Below are 12122 nucleotides of genomic sequence, written 5' to 3'. Positions count from 1 at the left end.
TCAGGTGCTGGTTTCTGACCATAAATAAGTCTCTTTTCACACCTTTGTGCTCTGAAGCTCAACGTCTTATTACATGTGCTAATGAGCTACATTCACACACTCTCACACACCTGCTGAAGTTTCTGTCCAGCACAGCATGGGTTAAAGGAGGTCTAATCCACCTGTGCCATCACACACTTGCCCTGGCCCATCAGCCAATCAGGCGCGAGTGTCAGAAAGCTACCTGTCAGGGCGAATAAATGTGCAAGCAGACACAGGTCCAAATCAAAACCACTCATTCACCGGGATACACACACACACAAACACACGCGCGGCTGGCTCTCTCCACGACACACACAGCCTGCTTCACAGAGGAGAGCTCGAACATAGGATTTAAACTTCTGTAGCCTCTCTGGAGCGACATGACCAAGGAGACTGAGTAAGTGGCGTTTGCTTCATCTCGGGGGGGACACACACACGCTTGGTTGTACTTTTATCGTAGCCGGTCTGCGTCTTTCTTCGGTGTGATGGTCTATTGCAACGTCGTCCAGTTTCTGGAGTAGTCACATCGTACACACGATGGGTATTGGCTTAGTCAGTATACAAACTTGACTTTTGCGTTTTTTGGAGCGCTTTTATTTTTTTTGCGTGTGGTGTTAGCTGTGGTTTCGCTGCTGTGAGGTGTGACATCCCATCTCTTCCTCGCCATCGGCAACCAGCCCCTCATCAGATCACGCACATGCACGCATACACACACAAACACACACACACACACACACACACAGAGAGCGTTCACTGAGCTGGGTACATGTCTATCAGTTTTTTTTACTGCGCTAGGGGCTGTGTATCACAAAAGCGAGTTTCCGTCTGCTTGCTGGGATACGGACACTTAATATGGACAGTCACACGGCGTGTCCCCGTCGTGACTTCTCACCACGCACAAAGACCGCAAAAAAAAAGGTCCCTCGAATAAGCCAGGACGAGCCAAGCCAGACACTCGCGCACGGAGCTCAGTAGGCCAAGAATTCAGCCAAGCTCGATTCTGGAACCGCGGTTCTGTGATTCTGGAACTGCGGTTCTATGATTCTAGAACTTTGAGGGGCCGGTGAAGGAAGGTTCCGTTCCGTTCTGAGAGGATGAACTCCGACGTATTTACGCGAATTTGCTGGGGGGGGTGAAGCTGCATCTCTGTTCCTCAGCACTGATGTCGAGGGCTGTCGACTTCAGCAAACTCTCCATGTCCACAGAGGGGAAGCGGGAAAAGTCCCAAAAACCGAAGCGGCGTAGCCCCACGTCCGTAGGAACCGACTCTCCTCGAGTGCCCAAGTTTTCTCATGTGCGGTCTACCCAGCACTTTGAAATGTGGGTTTTGCACACACCTGCTCACACCTGCTAGTCTCAAACGTACCAACGTGAGATGCCGGTTTGGCTCTCCGTGTGGGGATGAGCTGTTTTGGCAGGTTGGCGCGTTTCGGGCACTTAGATCCCACAGAGGTCGAATCCGCCGGCACTCGCTCAGACTTCCCAGATTTGTGTCTCCGCAATCGAAACTGCTGCGGCCTCGGGGCGAAACTCAGCGGCGGCTGACATCACCGCTACACGGCTACCCGTCCTGCTGGCTTGTGTGCAGACAACCAGAAACAGCTCCACTGTCCCTGAGAACTCGCCTTTCATACACATGGACTGCTTTCCTAAGTCACATATTCTCTCTCTCTCTCTCTCTCTCTCTCTCTGTCTCTGCTCTGTCTTTCTTGTTCTGTCTTTCTCTCTTTCTCTCAGTGTCTACCCCTTTCTCTCAAATCAAATCAAATCAAATGTGACAGGATAAAATACCTAGTTATGTTGCCAAAACAATACAGTATATGTAAATGTATTATTAATATACATCTCCCTCTCTCCCTTCCTCCCTCTCTCCCTCCCACTCTCTCTCTCTCTCTCTCTCTCTCTTTCTCTCTCCCTCCCTCTCTCCCTCCCACTGTCCTGCTGCAGGACACTGATGGTTCTGCAGAACGAGACGTTTAACTACTCACGCTATCCTGACACTTTTCTTATGGACTCCTGGAACTACATGGACAGTGTAGACATAAGCAAAGCTAAGCCCCGCCCACCCACTGATGAAGACCTCGCCAGTATCTCCTTCATCTACGACACATGCAAGGTCAATTTAACACACACACATACACACACACACACACACACACACACTCACAAGCTCCAGAACGTTTTCAGACACATGTATCTGAATCAAGTTTTTTCTCATTACTTAAATCAAACACTGGCCATTGACTGTTTAATTGATCAATCAATCAATCAATTAACAAATTAATTTATTATCTTTTCAGACTCAAAAAGATCCAAAAATGAGTTCCTGTTCACGCGGTGGCCCGATGTTCAAACAGATGGAGAGGTAAAACTCCACGGTGACAGTGCACCTCCACTCAGAGAGAGAGAGAGAGAGAGAGAGAGTGGGAGGGAGAGAGAGAGAGAGAGAGAGAGAGAGAGAGAGAGAGAGAGAGAGAGAGAGAGTGTGTGGGAGGGAGGGAGAGAGAGAGAGTGGGAGGGAGAGAGAGAGGGAGGGAGGGAGAGAGAGAGAGAGAGTGTGGGAGAGAGAGAGAGTGGGAGGGAGAGAGAGGGAGGGAGGGAGAGAGAGAGAGTGTGGGAGGGAGAGAGAGAGAGTGGGAGGGAGAGAGAGAGAGAGAGAGGGAGGGAGGGAGAGAGAGAGAGAGAGTGTGGGAAGGAGGGAGAGAGAGAGAGAGAGAGAGAGAGAGGGGCATATGAAACTCAACTAAAGACATCAACTAAAGATGAAAGGCCTTTATTGCTCCATCTTCTGCTGCTCCTCCCACATGCAGAGGGAGGGCTAGCGGGATTAGCTCGAGTTTAGCCGAGGTCAAAGACGGATTAAGATTCCCACCCTCGGAATGTCTTAGTCACCAGCCTTTTGTCCTGGTGAGAAATGGCCGCCACTGGAGAGTGGTTTCCCTCAGGTCCAATATATGGCGAGAAAGGCAAACAGAGGGAGAGGCGTGGATTAGGGCAGCAAACACCTCCCATCTTCACTCACTTCCTCCTTTCTCTCTGGTGCTGTGACCCGCGAGAGGGACTGTTCTGGAATGTTGTTGGAATCACGATGTTTAGTTTAACCGCACCGCAATAAAAAGAAATACACCGAAAACCATTACACCTGTCAAACTGTCCCACAATAACCTCTCAGGACATCCAACGGCTCCTCCCCCGAGCTGACCACTCTAGAAAACTCCGCCCACATCATGAAGATGCTGTCGGAGAGCATTTCCGCCGACCAAGTTGCCAAGCAAGCATCGCCGTGCAACAACGGCTACATCAGGACCGGTGCGGGAGACAGCTACGACAAGCAAGTCATCAACAATATCTTTGATTCTCTTCTGCTGAACACGCCGCAGAAACCATGGCAACCCGAAGCCTCCTTCTCGAGTACCGAAGTGAGTCGTGCAAAGAAAAACACCTCGACTCGTCGATGTGCAGAGCGAGACCAAATGAGACCAATTTTCTTTTCTTTTTTTTTTGCATTTTGATGCTAGGCAATATCGTTTATAATAGATCAAGAAAAAGAATGAGTCATGCAGTCATTACCAAACAGATTTGTGTGTGATGAGAACACCCGTAGAATAAATGTCTCTCATAATCAACTTGTCCTGTCGTTGGGTGCCAGCAGGTTCTGGGCTACAGCAGTGAGTTCGTAGGTCACCCAAGCCCTGTGTACTCTGACTCATACTCGACCTCATCTCCGGAGAGGTACAGGTGAGCCCTCTCTCTCTCTCTCTCTCTCTCTCTCTCTCTCTCTCTCTCTCTCTCTCTCTCTCTCTCTCTCTCTCTCTCTCTCTCTCTCTCTCTCTCTCTCTCTCTCTCTCTCATATCGCCAGGATTACAGTGTCCCGGAGTCACATTTCTTTCCATGTCTCTGAGCAAGCAGTCCCTGACGCGTTTGCCATTGCGTCGTTCTGATCCGTAGGAATGATTTCCAGTTCATCCTGGGAGCGCCACAGGCATCCCAGAACAGGAATACGGAGATGTCCATGGTGTACCTGAACAAGGGCCAGTTCTACCCCATCACCCTGCAGGGAATTGAGAGCAGCACGGGGGTCCCGAGTAAGGTGAAGGTGGGTGACCCCTAAACTCACACCCACGGCCTCCTCCAGAAACGTGTGGCGATGTTGGCTCTGCAACATCTCCGTTCCGGGGAAAGCAGTACATTGGAGTTCTTAACCCTAGTCCAGAAAACAGCGGGGATTACAGGGCCAAGGAGGTCAGAGGGGCTAGTATTCCTGACCCTTCAACCACGGCTTGACTGACACACAACTTGAGCCAATGGCAGCATGAAAAAGAAGAAAGCTTTCCTTATTCCGTGTCCATTTTAACAAAAAAACATTTTTTTTGGGAGAAGAACATTTTTGTTGCAACGTGTGTGACGTGTACGGTTGGCACTGAGGTTGAGCAGTTCATTTTAATGGTGGATCCCCAGATCACACCTGTGCGTGCAAACCACGCCATAGCCTGTAGCCTTCAGCCTGAAACCTGGTGACTAAAGACTTAGAGATGGGGAGGGAGAGGCATAGCACACACACACACGCGCACACTTAACCTGTACAAGCTTACAAAGGACATAACCTTAGCTATTAGCATACACAGCTGTCATGAACCAACATTCCAAAATTGTGAAAACTGTAAATGATCTTGTTTGTTTCTCTCTCTCTCTGTTTCTCTCGCTCTCCTTCCTCCCCCCGCATCTTACAGACAGTAATCATGGCAGTTTTTGAGAATGAGAAGAGCCCAGAAATGCAACTGAAGTGTTGGAATCACTGGCACGCACGACAGCCCACCGCTAAGCAGAGGGTCATCGACATTGGTACACACACACACACACACACACACACACACACACACACACACCTTCCAAAACATACAAATAAACAAAAGTATTAAGAAGAGGGTCGAAGGAATCGTAGCTAGCTGGCTAACGTCTGTGTTTGGGAAGAATTAATCTGTAATCTGTGCCATCCTTATTCACAGGCTTCAGTGAATCCCATTTTAGTGTTCTGGTTCATCGGTTTTCTTATTTTTGATGTGTTTCTCTCCAGCTGACTACAAAGAAGTGTTCAGTGGCATCAGCCATGTAGACGAGGTGGCATTCAACGCCTTATCCTTCATCTGGAACACCAGTGAAGAAGCTAAGGTATGAGAGAGAAGCACAAATACACGCCCACACCCCTCTTTTTGCATGGGTTAACTGTGTGTGTGTGTGTAAGTGTCACAAAGGCTGAGGAATCTATGGCATGTCACCACCCTAGGCACCTGTCATGACAACAGAGAGAGAGAGAGAGAGAGAGAGAGAGAGAGAGAGAGAGAGAGAGAGAGAGAGAGAGAGAGAGCGTACAGTTCTGAAGTACATCCCGAGGCAGTTTAGGGCGTGACAGTGAAACCAAGAACAGGTGGAGGAGAGAGAGCACCAAACAGCATGAAAAATAGAAATACACGAGACAGCTAAGACCAAATCTCAGAAGACAGACGTGGGTCACAGCTGACGGAAACAAACGGAAACAGGGAAACGAACGGGACAGATAACGCAGGCGGCGACCCGAGCTGAGCTGCGGTTTGTCCTCGCCTACCGCATCACGGATCGGGTTTGGTCCTAATGCGCATGAACTGGGAGCGGAGATTCGTCCCATATGGTCACAGACATGCTCGCTCATGTCCCCGCGTGCCTAGTTCCATCCACACCTTTCCCGAAGAATTAACGCAATCTCCGCCCACGCGCTCATTTACCTCGTTACCGCGTGACCGAGCAGAGGTGGCACCCTCGATTCGATCTTGCTTGTTTTGTCGTTTTGAACATCCGAGCCACAGATTAGATCTTTCTGTCTAATAAGAGAGTACGCGCGTGACATAATTGCAGTCACGCGTGTATGCGCAAGATTCACGAGCTCCAAAACGTGTCCAAATGAGCGTGCCTAGACTCTGTCTACTACCACAGTGAGACCCGACGCTTATGTCATATGAAGCTTTGTGACATGAGATGCTATTATTTTGCATGCAATGTATTTTTTTTTAAAGATGTATAAGTACTGCAGAAACAGAAGGTTCGTCCCATGAGGGGTTTGCTTTGCGGCCCCAGATTCATACAATTTGGTCCTTCACTGTGTCCTTTCAGGACTGCATTAGATATGCAATTAAAATGCATCTTCGTTAGTCTTATCCAAGTCAAGGTTGGGCCTCGTAAAATATTGCGTGATCTGTGCATCTGCGTGTATATCACACTGCGCTCGCGCTGTGCTTTGTGCAGGTGTACATCGGTATTAATTCTCTCAGCACGGACTTCTCCTCGCAGAAGGGAGTGAAGGGACTACCGCTCAACCTTCAGATCGACACCTACGACTTCAGCTCCGGTTCCAACCGCCTCGTTCACCGCGCCGCCTGTCAGGTGAAGGTTTTCTGCGACAAAGTAAGTCCCATTTTGTTCACGAAGCGCGTGCCTGTGTTAGAGAACCCGCAGCTGGTGATGCGCTGCCTCGAGATGCTGCGATGCGCGAGTGCTGGGATGGGAAGTTGTTGTTTTTTTTGTTTTTTTTTTAAATCATGCACTTCGTTTTGCTTATTTTTAACCGTCATGCCCAGAGTATCATCTGAAGAGGACTTTTAAATCACTTTCAGCATCTTGCACTCTCTCTCTCTCTCTCTCTCTCTCTCTCTCTCTCTCTCTCTCTCTCTCTCTCTCAGTATGTTGCACGCTTTCTCTCTTTCTCGTCACGTTTCTTTGTCCGGCCTCCTGAACATGCACCATTGATCGCATTGTTCTGCTGTGATCAGATAAGGGTTTTGGGCCCTCATGTTGTGATCTTCTCCATCTCCTTCTGCTCCAGCTACTCCTGTGTCCTGTGCTCTTTTTGCACGTCAGAGAGTGAGCTAGTTCACCACCGAACAGGCACAATGCGGAACATGTTTGTTTTTCTTGGCGTCTTTTCCTGGGGATGCATGCATTATTGTTTTTAAGCGTGTTTTACACTCCATGTTTATTAGCACAGTGGTTTGAATTCCAAGATCTGAAAGATGCTACAAATTGCTGAGGTGACAAGGCAGTTTGAGACCGCTGTCGTGGTTCGTATTAATAACGCAGCGGGCCAGAAGGTCTTGCCAGCAGCCCAAACTCTCGAGGTTCTGTTTGCAGTTTGTCGGCCTGTTATAAGACAGTCATGCATTTATGTTTTCATTCGTGCAAATAAAAGACCCATGGTGTGTTGGAGTTTGGGTTGTGATACCAGGTTGTTCCTCTGACAGGGAGCAGAGAGGAAGATGAGAGACGAAGAAAGGAAAAGGTCGAAGAGGCGGATGAAGAGTGGCACGGATTCTAGCAACAGCGGTAAGCGTCGATCAGTCTCACCTTTTAGCCGATCGCATAATTACAGTTCGGCACTCGGGTCTTTGGGGCCAACACCCAGCAACACGGCAGCGAGGTGAGATCTTGGCTGGACGACCCCCAGACGTGCGCATGGCCATTACATCTAAATAGGCCAAGCAGAACGCGCTACACGGGGGGCTGTTCGCTCCCGGTACGAGGTTATGAAAAAGCAACAGTTTGCACGTGTACAAAATTTCCATGGCTGTCATTCTGCAACGTGGCGTGCCTGTGTGCACACGCGCGTACCTTGGCACACTTGCACAGATATCTGCCATGAAAGCACACGTTCTCTGTGTTTTGTAGGGTCAGTTAGTGTTGACTATTGGCCGCTAATTGACTGGGTAGGTGAGAGAGAACCAGGCGCCCCTGACACTGCTGAACCTCTGCTCCTCTTCCTCCACAGGCAACGCCAAGCAGACGGCGGTGTCCAGCTCCGTCGGCAGGGACTGCACGTTCTTCAAGACGCTGGACGATCACGTGACCCAGCCTGTGCTGTTTATCCCTGAGACGCATTACAGCAGCATGCAGCGCCTGGTAAGTCTAGTGCGCGCACGTGCGAGACACCTCCAGGAATCCCAGGATTTGTGGTTAGCCCCAGCATTGTCGAGTCATGCTCCACACCTGGAGAGACGCAGGAAAACTGTGGGAAAAAATGTGGTGTGGGAAAAAATGGGCTGGGAAGAGGGAGGGGGAGAGAGGGAGAGAGGGAGGGAGGGAGGGAGAGAGAGAGAGAAAACAAGAGACTGAGAGAGGGAGAGAGTGATTGGCACATTATGGAGCTTACCCGACAGCAAACGAAACTCACCTCGAAAGAAGCTGGCCAGGCTGACTGACATGGAAGATTAAGTTGCCCCACTACACACACACACACACACATAAACACAACGTGTGCGCACACACACACACACATCCACACACACACAAATACATTTTCTGCCCTGTTTACACAGTCAACTAAAGGAAGAACTGCAGAGGTTTTGACAGGCTGCCTTTCCCACAATCTGTGTGGGTTTGTGTGTGTGTGTGCGCTTGTGTGTGGGGCTTTGTGTGTGCACATGTGTGTAAATCTGTGTGTGTGTACATACATGAACATTCCATGTGTTGCTGCTGTTGTCTGGCCAACTGTGATTGATTATCTGTGTGTGAAACAGATAACGCACTCTCTGATCAGGCAGTTAGATACACACTCGTGTGTGTGTGTGTGTGTGTGTGTGTGTGTGTGTGTGTGTGTGTGTGTTTCATTAGGTATTGCTAGGCCTCACCTGCACAGGTGAGATAATTTTAATGATAACATCGTCAGTGCCACCGTACTACAATGCTAGACAGGAAACGAGGCAACTCTTCCATGGCTCCCATCTCCCGCCATTATGGTGATATTATGCATCTGTGCCTCGCAGGCGCCCCCTAGCAGTCTGGAGGACACCGAGAGAAATTCACTGAAGCGTGTGGCGTGTTACTCCGAGTCTGGAGAGCAATGCGCTCTGCCACCAAGCAAACAGCCTCGCAAAGACGAACAGCAGAGAGGTACGATACCTGCCACAACACCAAACCGCACCACAACACAGCCTCCGCCAAACCACACCACTACAACGCGGCCTCCGCCAAACCACACCACGACATAACACACAGCCCCAGATACACCACCCTCACGTCACAACTCATCGCTGTTCTGCTTCCCCCTCCAACACTTGATTTTGGTTTGGATTTTGGTTCGTCCCCTCACAGAGCATGTACCGACGCGAACACTGCGCCACCCAGGATCTGAATGTTCACTTGCTTCTGTGTTGTTTGCAGTGCTACTCTACGTGCGACAGGAGTCAGAGGAGGTCTTCGATGCCCTCATGCTGGAGACGCCCACGCTGAGGGGACTGAGACGAGCGGTCAGTCCCGAGTTCCCTTCTTGCCCATTCTCACACCTCCCCGTTCTGTCTCTGTCCAGTATTTGCGAAGAGCTCGCTGTGAATCACGTCGGAACGTCTTTAGCGCCAAACCCATCTCTCCTTTGTGCTCTCAGATTTCAGAAAAGTACAGCTTGCAAGAAGACACCATTGGGAAAATCTTCAAGAAGTGCAAGAGAGGGTGAGTGACGTTTTTCCACGCCACTAAATCACGCCGTCCCTGGCCAGATGGCGTTGGCCATTTTGGCTCCAGGGAGGAAGGAGGGTTTTTAGCGCTCGCCGCCTGCCACCGCAACTAATGACCGAGCGGGTCTGGGAGACGGAGAAAGGCCGGGACGCCTCGTAAAGGTGTCGCTCATCCTGAACTGAGGGACTGTCATGTCTGGCAGCTCTCTGGCAGCCAAGCCGACGGGCCAGACAAACGAGAACCCCCGTGGCTTGTGGAATGCTGTAATCGCTGCTCCGTTTACAGGAAAATAAAGACTTTTGAGAAAGAACAAAAGGAAGAAAGACAGAGCTGAGGATCGTTTCCTGCGGTCGGAAGGCACGTGAGCAGGTCAAGGGGTAGATAGGGAGGTTTGGAACTCGAGCAAGGCGGGTGTCCGATTGCGCAAGACGGGTCGCACGGAAGTCTGGGGCGGAAAGAGTGCGCGGTGGCCGTGTGGTGCATGTGATGGCCGTCATTCCCATGAAATGCCTGGACGTGATCCCGCCCCGGACCTGTCCTTGTGATCTTGTGTTCGCAGTACGTGAAGGATTTGTTTATTTGCTTGCTTGTGTTTACGAATGATAAACCTGTACAGTCCCTGGGCCAGGCGCCGCAAAAGGCATCGTAGTATCGTGTCACAGGGGGAAGACTGCAGCCAGCAGGGTTGGCGAGAGCCGCCAACAAGTGTTTCTGCATGTCTGAGTGTCAGTAGCCTGGGATCCGTGGCAGACCTGCATGAGGGTGTGTGAGGGAGCAGGACAAGTCAAGTGACATTCTCTGCTACCCCCACCCCCAAAAACGGCTTCTTTGCCCTCAAACTTGGCAGACCAGCACATGAAGGCAACCCCCCCCCCCCCCCCCCGCACACACACGGTTCATCCTCCCGTCGGAGAGTTTTTGTGATTTATAATGCAAATGTTTTCAGCAAACCTTTTTGTTAACAAGCTCATTCTTTCACCCAGTTGTTTAGTCTAAAGCCCTGCTGTGTCTTTGGCAGCAGGTTAGATTATATGGCTTATGTGGATTATATGGACTGTATGGATTTTTTGAAAAAGAGGCTGTTTGTCACGTCACCTAACCCACGTCACCTAACCCACACAGGCGATGACAGCAAAAAGCCCATCCTGGTTTTCATGGGGGTGTTTTGGGAGTGTCTCTCTCTGTCACAGGCTCCAGATCAGATCTGACTGAAAGATCAGAATGGCTCTGCTCAGTGACTGGGTGGGTGAGAGGTGACAGAGGATCAGCCTCTTGGCCGGTTGCCATGGGGTGATGAATGTTCCCATAAGAAGGAGCAAGAATGTGGGAATCTTGTGTGATGTCTTTCCAGGGCAGAGCAGCTCCAAGAGGGTCACACAACCTCAGTCATGAGCACTAGTTCAGCAATTACATCACCAGTGCCAAACTTCTCAGAAGAAAAAAAAAACGGGTCCGTTCTCCTTTCACGCCTGGTTGGTTAACCTTCCACCTGTTTGTTTGTTTGTTTCTTTTTCAGGATATTCGTGAACATGGACGACAACATAATTGAACACTACAGCAACCACTCTGCCTTCCTCATCGAGATTTCCGAGGTCATGGTCAATCACTTCCAGGTCACGCTAATGGAGCTATAAGTGACCCCTGCCGGTGACATGAGCTGGAACTGTCGTCGCGCTGCCAATCAAAAGCACTGCCGCCTCTCGGACTGATCCCGTCGGACCGCGTCCGTCCAAACGAGGACAACAGAACATTGCACCCAGCTGCATGTGTTTACACCTAAATACGTCAGCTTAGCTGCCTTTGTAGATACAATTGATTCTTCCCAGGAATGTCTTTAATTATTTTTGTTGGCATACGACATCAGCAGTTACGATGCGTCGGACAAAATTGCAGTGAGCGGATGCGTTGTAAATATGAATTGTAAATATAAATAAGATTTAAGGAGCGTTCTCCGGGTGTGTTGCAGCGGCCATATACCGTGTGCCTCTGCGCTTCTAGTGATCGACGTCTGTCTGCTTGAAAAGCCCCGCCCCCTCCCCGCCGCTGTCTGCGGCTCGTCATTTCCGCGGCAGCGGAACGCGGTCGCGGCGTTTGCTTCTGGCTGCTGAGACCGTGTTTTCCTTTAATGGACGTTATCTGAGCTATAAAATAGGGCCCAACACTTCTGGCGAAGACTCTTCCCGCCTCTGCTTTCACGTCGGAAGCTGCCCGAGACAAGCGAGGCAGCTTCTGAGCCCAAACGTCACACATTTCCGCCGTGCGAGCCGCGTTTCTGTCAGTGTTTCGCCCGCAAAGAAGGAAAAGAAGAGAAAGATTCGGTTTTGGCGGCGGACCGCCGTTTACCGACTCCACACATTTCGAGGCTGCTTGGTCGGTTTCACGACAAAGCTCCTTCTCGTCCTCCCACATTTAATTAACAAAAGGTCCAAATGAACCACTGAAATTTACCCTTGAAAAAGTTCCAAATGACGAGCAGAATTTGAGCGTTTCATGCATGCTATGGGATTTGGCTTCACAAGAATTATGACATTTCAAGTATTTTGTGCTTCTGATGTGTATCATTTGTTTTTATTCCCTTTTGTATTTCATCTGATTTTATAAGGAAAATAAAAAGAATATCAATGTT

General features: G+C 49.9%; 1 protein-coding gene across 5 annotated transcripts; it reads left to right on the top strand.

Moving 5' to 3' along the window:
- Nucleotides 1–254: 254 nt before the first annotated feature.
- On the top strand, nucleotides 255–12122 carry grhl3 (grainyhead-like transcription factor 3). 5 transcript variants are annotated; one of them, XM_081722238.1, is made up of 15 exons: nucleotides 255–418; nucleotides 1969–2137; nucleotides 2322–2386; nucleotides 3194–3440; nucleotides 3671–3753; nucleotides 3971–4118; nucleotides 4753–4864; nucleotides 5097–5191; nucleotides 6299–6457; nucleotides 7291–7372; nucleotides 7815–7945; nucleotides 8809–8935; nucleotides 9206–9291; nucleotides 9426–9490; nucleotides 11013–12122. In XM_081722238.1, the coding sequence occupies exons 1-15, from the start codon at nucleotides 402–404 to the stop codon at nucleotides 11128–11130; spliced, it is 1704 nt and encodes a 567-aa protein (XP_081578364.1). In that variant the 5' UTR covers nucleotides 255–401; the 3' UTR covers nucleotides 11131–12122. The 5 variants fall into 5 exon arrangements, with proteins under 5 accessions (XP_081578364.1, XP_081578366.1, XP_081578365.1 ...); XM_081722239.1 differs by having other exon boundaries at nucleotides 256–418; nucleotides 3674–3753; XM_035533000.2 differs by having other exon boundaries at nucleotides 257–418; nucleotides 3671–3759.

This window comes from Electrophorus electricus, chromosome 10 (genome assembly GCF_041902795.1).
Source record: "Electrophorus electricus isolate QZ-2024a chromosome 10, ASM4190279v1, whole genome shotgun sequence".
In the NCBI taxonomy this organism is placed as follows: domain Eukaryota; kingdom Metazoa; phylum Chordata; class Actinopteri; order Gymnotiformes; family Gymnotidae; genus Electrophorus; species Electrophorus electricus.
The sequence above is the reverse complement of the archived record's forward strand: the minus strand, read 5'-3'. Positions and strand labels throughout refer to the sequence as shown.

Excerpts from the sequence above, each read along its gene's own strand:
- grhl3 (XM_035533000.2), top strand. Across the intron at positions 2,387-3,193 it reads ATGTTCAAACAGATGGAGAG|GACATCCAACGGCTCCTCCC; the intron begins GTAAAACTCCAC and ends ATAACCTCTCAG. Across the intron at positions 6,458-7,290 it reads TGAAGGTTTTCTGCGACAAA|GGAGCAGAGAGGAAGATGAG; the intron begins GTAAGTCCCATT and ends TTCCTCTGACAG.